This window comes from Protopterus annectens, chromosome 10.part0 (genome assembly GCF_019279795.1).
Source record: "Protopterus annectens isolate FY-2018-M chromosome 10.part0, PAN1.0, whole genome shotgun sequence".
Classification (NCBI taxonomy): Eukaryota; Metazoa; Chordata; order Ceratodontiformes; family Protopteridae; genus Protopterus; species Protopterus annectens.
Window position 1 is genome coordinate 1,589,044,335 of NC_056744.1, and position 11,582 is coordinate 1,589,055,916.

The 11,582-nt window shown below is 40.8% G+C and overlaps 1 protein-coding gene across 1 annotated transcript in view; it reads left to right on the plus strand.

The window, feature by feature from the left end:
- Positions 1-11,341, plus strand: part of LOC122813759 (protein ADP-ribosylarginine hydrolase-like) — a 111,253-nt gene extending 99,912 nt beyond the window's left edge. Inside the window, exons 7-8 of the mRNA XM_044086244.1 lie at positions 8,395-8,609; positions 9,843-11,341. Coding sequence (XP_043942179.1) covers positions 8,395-8,609; positions 9,843-10,003 — 376 coding nt within the window. The 3' untranslated portion in view covers positions 10,004-11,341. The remainder of the gene's footprint in view (positions 1-8,394; positions 8,610-9,842) is intronic.
- Positions 11,342-11,582: the final 241 nt, after the last annotated feature.

An 11,582-nucleotide genomic window follows, 5' to 3' on the forward strand; every position in this document is an offset into this window, starting at 1 on the left:
AACTAGCAACTATGCCGAGTTCTACACCAATGCTTTATACAAACCCCTGTATAACTGCTTTGACCTGATGGGACCAAAACAAGCTCCTCAAAGAAGAGTAAACCTGGTGGACAGCTGCCATTAACAGACTTTACAATAAAAGGAAGAAATTTCTGTTTGAGTAAGAGGGAGTGAGCCCTAAACTGGAAACACTCCCTTCTCAGCTTAAGCAAGCAAATAAGACTTCTTGTGAAGTCCTCCAAAGCAAACTACGAATCCAAATTAGCTTCCTCAAGTAAGGATAACCATAAGTCATTCTTTAGTTACATCCATAAGCTAAAAGGAAAGGCCCAGATTTGTGCTGAACTGGTAGTTAATGATACCTGTGGACATAGCTAACTTGTTGGCTGACAGGTTCTGTGAAAACTTTACTACCCTGTCTCCACCACACTTACCCCATGACATCTCTACCACCTGTCCCCTACCTTATATCTCTAAACAACAAGTCGTAAACACCCTCTGTAAGGCCAAAAACACAGCATAGCATCTATGTGACCTGATAACATCCCAGGCTATGTCCTACATGGGTCCAACAAGAATTAACAGCACCATTGGGTACTGTTTTCAATCATAGTCTGAGCATCGGCTTTGTCCCACCTGAATGGAAAACTACCACCGTTATTCCTTTGCACAAAGGTGGTGCTTCCACTGACCCCAGGAGCTGTACACCTATTAGCATGACTAGCTACACCTATTAGCCTGACTAGCCACGAGGCCATGGAGTGAATCATCGTGGACCTTATCAACAAAGATATAGGTAATCTCCAAACACTTGAACCTACTCAGTTTTGTCAAAGGAACATTGTGTCTGTTAAACCTGGTGGACTTCTTCGAGACAGTCACCAAGGCCCTGGATAAGGGGAAATCTGTGCATACAGCCTCCCTAGACTTAGCCAAGGCCTTTGACACTACCCCCCACTCGGGCGTCATTGACAAACTCGCCCATCTAGGTATCAACACTCTGGCATCATTGACAAACTCACCCATCTAGGTATCAACCCTTATATCATTAGCTGGGTTGCTAACTGGCTCACTGATAGAACACATATAGTCCAAATGGGGGAATCCACCTCCAACAGCAGACCTATAACCAGTAGTGTTCTACAAGGATCAGTCCTGGGACCTCTACTTTTTGGAATCTATTTATCCAAAAGTACAAGCAAAAACTAAAGGTCTGTGACTGACGAAGTTTGCTGATGACTGCAAACTAGGAGCGGTCGTATAATCTCCAAATGATGTCAACATCCTACAAGAGGGTCTTAACAGAAACAAATGCTTGGTGCCAAAGTCATGGCCTTAAACTCAATGCAAAAAATGCATTATCATCCCTTTCAGTAAGAGTGATGTGCCTGATAACTACCACATCAATGGCTACACCCTAACTATGCAGTCAGTATGAGAGACCTGGGCACACAGGTTAACAGCAACCTTACTTTAGATCACCATGTCTCCACAATGGTAAGAAGGGCATTCTGTATTGCTCATCTCATAAGTAAGGGCATTGCCTCCAAGAAGGTATAACCTACATGTACTCTTCCCTCATCAGTCCAATAATTGAGTACAGTATCCCTTTGGGTATGTACTTTTCCAAGTGCCTGCAGCAACTGGAGAGACCACAAAGATTCCTCACAAGGAAAATTCTACATCTTCAGCATCTGTCCTATGTGGATCATCTGAAATCGCTGTCACTTTATTCTGTTTCATGCAGACTACTCAAAGGCGATCTTTGCCTTGCATATAAGACAATCGCTGATCCTGCTTTATTGCAAATGCTGCATATCCACAAATCAAATGGTTTACGGATTACTCTCTCTAAACACTTTAACCTAGTATGTGACATTAGGGACAGATTTGTCTCCCAGAAGTTACCACACCTTTGGAACAGACTCCCACTTCATGTCAAACAGAGCACTCTGGCTGTCTTCAAATCCACTCTGGACGTTTGGATAGGTAACTGTAAATTCACACTGTGGGTTCCACCTGTGTCTCTCTTGGATGGGGGCAATAGGTGCTAATCATGGAAGTAAAGGTGGAACTTGGATAGGCTTGTAAGGGCCCTAGGACCATTGGCCTAGTAACTTCCTATGATCCTTCTTTTTTCTAGGAGGGCCATAATTGTCAATCCTGGAGTAAACTTGTGGATACTGATCAGTTAATCTGGGTTATGTTTAATGTAAGACTGGCAGTCGCACTGCTTAATATATAGGCACGTTTATTCCAGAGGTTTGTGAGGTACTGATTTATAAACCTGTCCTTCCACTCTTTTTTTTCTGTTGGTGAAGATTTAGGTTCCGTGTTCTACTAGGTCCTGGGTTCTAGTACTGGGGAGATGTCAGACTTGTGGATATACTGGATGTGAAGGACAACTAGATCTCTAATGGTATGGCAAGTGAGACTGAGATCTCCCCTCAAAAGTCTGTAAGACACTGAATAGAGAGCTAGAGCTTCCAGCTTTTCTTGACAGACTTTAGGCCTGTAATTTTTTTGGATAGGAGTCTTTGGGGTCTTTCTGATTGTTTGACATGTTTAATGAGATCATGTTTAATGAGATACATCCCAGAGGGGGAATTGTACTCAGTAATAGGTCTGATCAGTGCTGAGTATAATGAAATGATTACCTCTTTAGACCTTCATTTCTATTCGTTTTCTATTTATATTGTTTTATATTTTTGTGATGTGCTAAACAAAAGGATTTCCTGACCATCATTGTCATATGATGGTCAATAGAGGGAATTATCAGCCCAAGTTCCTGATTGCTTTTTCATGTTGTAGTGATGTGCCGTGTATACTGGTGTCTGCCAAAAGTGATACTGCACTTTTTAACCATTAGTTTGAGCCCATTTTGAGTTCACCATGAATTTACTAGGGAGAGTTAATTTCGGAAGGTTCAGGTGTAACTGGGTGACTTAACAACTCCAAGTTTAAAGTAATTGCAAACGTTGTTAGCCAGCAGTTTTGACTCTGTTTGGAGATCTGAGAAATAATGGCCAAAAAGGAGATGTCTGAACACTGTACCTTGCGGGACACCAGTGGCCACTTTCATACTTTCTGATGAGCCACCTGCACCTCATAATGTGTGGGTTCTGTCTTTTAGCTAGAATGCTAGCCACCTTTTCATATATGGGTTGATTTTTGTAGTATTTAACCTCCGTGACACTGTTGGTATAGTGGTTAAGGTCTTTGTCTCCAGTGCTCAAAGTACAAAGTTCCATCCTAACCTTTGGTTAATTCTTGTATGGAGTTGACATGATATCCCTCTCTCTCTCTGGGGCTCTTCTCAAAAACATGCCAGGTGTTTCCAGCTTAAACTCATCCAAGAATGGAGTAGAGGGCAGCAGCACAGATTCTAGATGGTTCCTATCAGGGAGTGGGGGAAGAGTTCTGTAGACCAACCAGTTTTGGCATTGGTGTCCTCTAGATGGGAGAACATGGAGCACAGATTGTGCACTATGTCAGAAGTACCTACTCAGTAGTGTAAAAATTGGCTCTGTGATTTAGTTACATTGACTATTGTTGGAAAATATGGGCATGGGTATTTGCCAGTGATTAAGTGGGTTGAGGACCTAGTTTACTCCAACCAGTGCCAGAGACCCATGGTAATGGTGGATGGGGTCTGGGTACCTCTTTTTGCCAGTGTGTGCCGGCCATGAAGCCCAGCAGCATGGAGTCAGTAAGCTGCTGGCTGGCTGGTGTTCAGCTACTCATCTTGGGTTGCCTGGGATAGCTCTATTGGGTGTAAGTTGGAGACGAAACCTATTAATCTCCACTCAATATAGGTTCACTGACAGGATACAGAAGGTAAGGAGGATGCCAGACATCCTCTGTATACAGGAGACAAGATAGAGGGGCAGTGCAGCAAAGCCACTTGGCTTGGGATCCAGTCTACTACTTAGTGGGAGGACAGACTAGAAATATTGTGACACTAGTGGTGAAGTATGCTGCCAAGTATACCATCCATATGTCACCTTTATGCTCTAAGCCTTGAGTAGGGAGCATTAAGTGTGACGTACGTCTGTATATTCCTAAGGCGTTGGTGTATTGGCTGGACGTTGGGCTACCCTTGGCAGGGAATCCCATATGTAAAGAATACTGCAATGGTGATATGGAAGGATATCAACTAGACCTGAATGGATGCTGTTCTTGTTGGCATCAACTAGAAAACCTTTTTCATTTCCTAATGTATGATTTTCTAGAACCAGGCTTTCTTACCTCTATTATTACCTGCTGCACATCCTCAGTAAACGGTTGCCTAAAGAGAATTAAGACCCTGTTGTACAAGCAGTAAGATTAAGTTAATTGCTGTCAGGGTGTATCAAACACCCCTAATACTGTGCGAGTAGCTCCATTCTGTGAGGAAGTTATGGTATTTGCCCCTGGCCTTTTCCAAAAGAAGGGGGAACCAAGGTTGCCTGGGCCAGAAGGGAGCTACCACAGTAATCTTTGGGGAGTCCTTATAAATCTTCAAACTACTGGATCTTAGTGGAAAAAGTAGAAAAGCATATAGGAAAATTCCTGTCCAAGGAAAAAAGACAACTGCCTTCCAGTCCTTCTTGCATGGAGTCCTGGAGTAGAAGCTTGCTAGCTGATTGTTTAGAGAGAAGGCAGAGTTCTACCTGGGGTAGCTCCCCATAGATGCATCAAATCTTGGAAGACTTCCTGATCTGGTTTCCATTCATGATGGTCTTCCCTTCTCCTGCTCAGCTTGCCTGCCACACAGTTTTGCTGTGATGGAATGTAGGCTGCCTGTAGGGTGAGATTGCGCTGTAAAGCTATATCCCAAGCTAACATAGCTCATCCACATTGGGGAGTATGACCTGGTTACCCTTTGCTTGTCGATGTACCACATGACTGTGGTATTGTCTGTGACAACTTGAAGAGGTCCCAAGGATCAAAGTTGATTCCGAGAGTTGAGTGTCTTGATCATATTTATGTCTCTGCATCTGTCTTGGTTGTCCCACACACCTTGCACTGTTATCTTTCCTGAAACTGCTCCCCAAACAAAGTCCGTACTGTATGGGGTGACTGACTGCTTTGAAACGGGAGGGAGAGGGGTACTGGAGTTAGGGATATCTGTTGTCTCCACCAAGTGATTTCCCTTCCGACCAACACCAGCACTGAGATCTGAAAAGACAAGGGGTGGTGGTGCTGAGACCAAAGAGACTTTTAGATACAATCGCTGTTGGCAGGGGTATTATGAGAATCATAGAAGCCATGAATTGTTGGCAGGGGTATTATGAGAATCATAGAAGCCATGAATTGTTGGCAGGGGTATTATGAGAATCATAGAAGCCATGAGACCTAAAGTCCTGCGGTATTTCCTCACAGTGACTGAAATCTGAGTGGAAACCCTAGAAATAGTTCCAGATATTGATCTGTTGCTCGAATTTTTTTTTTCTGGAAGAAAAGCTCCTTGAACTGTGATGTCTAGTTGCTATCCCTAAAACACAGTCCTATGAGAAGTCGTCAAAGACTTTTGAATGCTCTGTTTAGAGTTGCAGCCTGTGTAAGAGCTCTCTCACCTGAGAGAGAGAGAGAACAAGAGCGAGTGAGAGATTCCTGACATTTTGAAAGACTCCACAATCATATATTAATATGAAAAAATGTGGAAAATGTGCAGCCTGCAATGAGCTGTAATGGGGAGCTAGACACGGAGCACTCTTGGTGCAGTGGATGGTCAAAGGGTAAGATAGAGAATTGATAATGCCATCCAGACACACACAACATTCGCAAATGAAGTCTGGATGAATAAAAATGCGATGATATGCATCTTTTAAATCTAATGTTACAAGGAAACTTGAATAAAGTAGATGTAACAGGTTGTGAAGTGACATGCTTTTGAATTTGAGGATGATCAAACAGTGGGGCCAAAAACTAAACCTCTGTCCAAAGGAGAATTTAAAATCTCATTTTTTTACATAATCTGGGAGGTTCTGAGCAGCCAGGCAAACCTGTTCAAAACAGTACCAGTGGCTATAGCCCTTGTAGTATCAATGGAGTTATACGCACACACTGTAAACAATGGCTCATTACCTGAATAGAAGAAATAAAATTATTTAAAGCATATTTTTTTCTTAACAAGAAGAAACAGTAGATAAAACATTCATCATACTTTCACAATTGGTCAGAGCAAACCTTTACATATATGCCTGACCATTCAAAATTCTAAAAATCAAAGTTACAGAAGCATACATTTTTTCTCATACTTATCAATAACTTCCCCATCCTTATCAGAAAGGGTAGGATTGGAATTAACCAAATGTTTAGCGACCAAAGTGTTATCTAAAGCTATAGGTGCTGGATCAGGTTTGGGAATTGTATACAAAATATATATAAAGAATAAATAACTTTATACATCCTATCTGGCTTTTTAGGGACAGCTGGTTGACTGTCAGGAAAACTGCAGGTAGTAACAAACACAAATCCTCTAAAGCTGAACTTCAGGAATGGATGCAGATTCTGGAAATTCCTTCTGTAACAGCTCATAGTTTTTGTTTTCCTGAGGGACTAAGAAACCTCAGTGTTCTCCCACTGAAAACACTGGCACATTCCAGAAATATCAGAGAAAGAGAACCTCAAACAAGGAGGGCCACAAACTGAGCTCTCCTCCGACGCTGAATTGGAAGTCTGAGGAGAAAAGCCTGTATTTGTCAATTTGTCCTCCTGTCCAGATTCAGAACCTTCACTCTCTTCAAGGAAAGAGATCTCTGTCTTTCTGTCTTTTTTAAGAAGGATTAATAGCCAGAATTAAACCCTGAGCCAGACCTAGTAAATTACTGCTGTCTAAGGAAGTGTGAGGAGGAGTTAGATGCATGGCTTAAGATTCCGGTTTCTTTTTTGACAGGAAAAGTGGAACCAACAATGTTATTATTGATGGCAACTGCTTCCCCAGGGATGGCTAACAACATTCTGACAAAACAGGTTCCCTCCTCCATGTCTGACAAGAGTGTCTCTCCCTTGCTCACTGAGGGGACCTCAACACCCACAGATGACGTGGCTAATCCCCATAGTGGCTGTAGGTGCTACACCAGAGGGATCTGGGATAAAAGATGAGTGGTCCAGGGTACAACTAATGTTATCAGCTGAGGCAAATCGCTTGCCTGCTGTTATGGCAAAAGGCTGTTTGCTTAACTTTTTTCTTTTTGTGGATAGAAGAGGGACTGACCATGGCACCATCAGGATGTTCCAGGCAAAAAATGGTGCCTCTTTCCCAGGAAAAACACACTGCAAATGCCTGCAAAAACAAATATTTAAAGTCACTTTTTTTTTTTTTTTTTTTTTACAGACAAGCACAGTATAAAACACTTTGCCAGCCCTACAAAATAAACTAAACACAGTTTCTCCACAGAAAAAAAAATGGTTTCCTAACTTTAAAATAACTTGAAGAGAAAAGTATTGATAAATAAAAATTACTAAATGGAAGTTGTTTTGTTGCCAAAGGGATCTTATCTGCCCAGCAAAGGAACAGCACAAGCTGACCTTCAATCATCCAAAGCCTCGGAGGAGCGTACTCTTCAGTGGTAATAAAGCTCTGAAGGGCTTGGTGCCCAAACTTGTTTAGTCAGCTCAACTTGAGCTGATAGACAAGTTTGCCCTGAAGCTTTGGAAGCTTGCCAACTATTATATCCTTGCAAGATATAACCCTATATAGCTATGGTTACTGCAACAATGATCAATATGATGAACACCATATTATGCCCATTTGTGACCTCAGGGAGCTTTACTGAGGAACAGCTCTAGACTTTTGGGAGTTTGAAGGAGATTCATTACTTGTGAGACTATTCTGTTTTCCAGGGACAGGGATTTAGCTGCATTTATTGTTGCACTTTTTCTGAGGAATTGGAAAAAGCTTGCTCTGCACCTTTTTTTGGGCTTGGAGATGGATGTCATTATTGCTTAGTATTCCAGTTTCATTAGTCTGCTGTGGCATCTGGTGGGTTGCCACAGTCAAGATCTGGAAAACTTAGGAAGTACTCTGCTACTACTGGTAGAATGGTAGAATCTAGCTACCAAAAAGCATTGTCAAGTACAATAGCCAATGTAATTAAAGCCTGGAACTGAGTTTAGTTTGCTTTCCCAAATTTGCAGTCTATCACAACAGATTGTTGTTAGAAAGGTGTTTTTAATACAGTATGGTGGGTTTTAAATAAGCCAAGATGAATGCTTGTTGTGTGCTGAATATAAGAACATAAATGCTGCGTGGGTACAAGAGCATCCTAAGATGCTGCCACAGTAGAGAAGTCAGGTGCCCTTTGTTTATCTTTTAAATGCTTGAAGCATTTCCTTCAGGTAGCACCCTACAGTAAGATGCAAGTAAAAGTATCTGCAGGATGTGTATAACTGAAGTGCTTTTTTCAGGTATCTGCAGGAAAGAGGAATTTTAGATGGCAAGGGAGCTCCACGGTTTCCATCAGATTATGGTCCAGAGGAACGAGACAAGATTTACAAGACTTTCAGTCTGGATGGCTGGGCTGGTCGGAGTGGACATGATGCTCCCATGATTGCATATGATGCCTTACTTTCAGCAGGAGAATCCTGGGAAGAACTGTGTAGTCGCTCAATGTTCCATGGAGGTGAGTTTCACCCATTTGTTATTGAAACTGGGAGGGGGATGAGAAAGTGGGGAAAAAATGACTACAGAGTAGTACGAGTCTGAAAAATTCTAACACTAGATGAAAGCGCTTATGAGTTTCTATTGTGCTGGTTTATTAAAGCTGTGTTGTGATGATTTTGTTTTGGGATTTACTGCTGTTACTGAGTTTCCATTTTGTACTAAAAAATGACTACCGTGCAAAAATGTGTAACGCGACGCAGTGTGTAAAATGAACACAAGGACAATGAGTGTTTTTTGTAAGAATGCAATATGTTCTAATTGTTCCTGCCAAGAAGCAGTTTGAGGTTTTGCTTTTCTTACCCTTTTCTAGTGGGGCAGTGTTGACTGTCTTATTAGTATTGCCAGTGGATTTCTCCGTGGAAATTCCCCCATCAGTACTAGCCTTTGTCTACAGTACCAGGCAATCTATGGTAATGATTCTGTACTTTCACCTTCTAATGGAGTTGAAACGTTGAATGTGTTTTTTAATGGAGTTGAAACTTTGAATGTGTTTTTTGTCCATTGGAAGTTTTAACCAGTTTTATATATCAGGGAGGTGTGGTGGAGCACACATCTTCATCAAATGTAAATGCAGTAAATATTTGGTACTTGTCAGCTGTCAGTTGGACTGTTTTGTCTCGTATCCCATGTGGGTAAAAGCTGATCTTGTGTGCTGGAATGGCAGTGATATCTGTCTCTTTGAGAAGACTGGTACAATGGTAAATTGCCATCTAAAAAATTGTACTGTGTGGATGGGTTTCTTCCTTGCATTTGCCATTATAAAATTGAAGAGTAGCTTGTACGTTGAACTGGTGTCTGTCTCATCTACACCCACTATGCTACTAACTATTGTTTTAATCCAGCGTTTCCCAGGTTATGCTTTATAGGTATTGCCTGTATTTTGGCCCAGGTCATGGCAGAAAATGGTTCTTGGGTAAGTCTACCCAACTAATAAAAAGAGGAGGTGGACACGGTAGGCACACTAGGTGGACCCTGTGTGCTTTTGAGTCTTGTTTTTAGAATTTTAAAAACTTGTTCAAAAGCAGTAACCTCAGAAGGCATGGCATTCTTTAATTGTGACTTTTTTAGAAGTTGCAGTGCATATCAAAACTCTAGCCTTCAGGAGCACATACCATCAAAGAGTGACAAATAAAATTTAGGTATGGATTGTGGTATGAGTTGCATTGCTAAATCTGTTTTCTTGACTTTGTAGGAGACAGCGACTCAACAGGAGTGATTGCTGGCTGTTGCTGGGGTGTAATGTATGGACTCTCCGGGGTACCTGAGGGGAACTACAACCAGCTGGAATACAGAGAACGGGCTGAAGCAGCAGCTGTGAAGCTCTATGAGCTGGCCTGGGGTCAAGTTCAATGAAAGGAGTCACACCAGCATTTGCAGTGTGCTTGTCGGTTTGTGAACTGAGAACTGGAAACTATACATTTGCAGTTTCATCAGCCTATGAGCAGTAGACTCTCAGTGGAACTGATAGACTTGAAGCAGTGTAATTGCCAGATGGTTGGACGGATCCTGTTCTTTTGTGTGCTGCTGCTTCTGGAGTTTAGATTTAAAGGTGTGCTGTGTTAATTACAAGTCAGTTTTCTGAGTAGGGCCATGCAACTCTTGCTCTTAGCTATTTGCTACAATGCAAGTTATGTACACAGCACAATACTGCCTCCCAGTTAAACTGTAATGGGTTGCTGATGTGTCATGTAGCTTTTTTTTTTTTTTTTTTTTTTTTTTTTTTTTGACGTGGGGAATGGGGTGGAGAAGGATGAGAACAAAAAAAAACAAAGATTTCTAATGGATGTAGCCACGAGTAACCACCAAAACTGTACTATTTTCATGACAGAATGTTACCCTAGATACAGGAATACTGCTCTACAAACTGAATTCTTTTCAAATATTACTCCATGGTGGTGGTCTGTCTGTAATGATTCATCAGCAGCAGGTATGCAGAGAAAAGAGAAAGCATAAGAAGTGTTCCATCTCAAATGTATACAATAAAACTTGAACTTTCTAATATGGTTCTCTTGAAAGCAAATGAAGCAAAAATTATTTCAAAATGACATTTAAAGTACGTGCAATTTACATGTGTATTCATTTACCCTAGCAGTAAGGTATATGAAAATATGTTGTCTTTTTTAAAAACATTTCTTGAATATTGCTGCAGCATTTTACCATCTTTGTTATCAGATGTCATGTATCTATGTGCAAAAACGCACATGCAGTTTTTTATTTGACATTTACATGGAAGAGATTACTAGAAATCCAAGATACAATTATAGACAAATGTGAAATTGCACTGCACTTCCCCAAGAAATATAGCTCTGATTCCAGATCGTTGCAGTTTGTGATACTGTTATGACCTGATAATACAGAGAAAGAAGCAATATAAAATTGTTTGTGGATGCATCTTAATAGAGATTTCTTTGGACTATTTTGTTTTATGCCTAGGGTAATTTGACAAAGATGTGCATATAAATATATAAGCACACAAAAAAATCACTTGAAATATCTGACAAAACATCAGTAATTATACGTAATTTTGAATACATTTTGTTAATAACTAAATAATTCTATTAATACTACAACTTTTGGACTGGATATTTGATCTAAGTGTATCTTTAACATGCATTAGATAGTATTTTTGATGATTTATTTCTGGTTTGTGTTTGCTGCATATTGTCTACAGTAAACTTTGTCTAAAATTTATTTTTGAGTGCTTTTTGCATTTGTGGTGATATATTTGCAAAAGCTTTTCTGGCCACTAAACATGGAATGACCCCACACAGATGAAGATGAATATTTATATGTACATACATTGCTTACTTTCTCACCTGCTGTTTGCATTTTTTTAAGAAATGCAGTCGCCTAACATCTGCTTAGCATGTGTCCGAAACATCTCCTGCACTGTGATGGCAATGCGACATACAACTGCCCTTCCTGTCTTAAT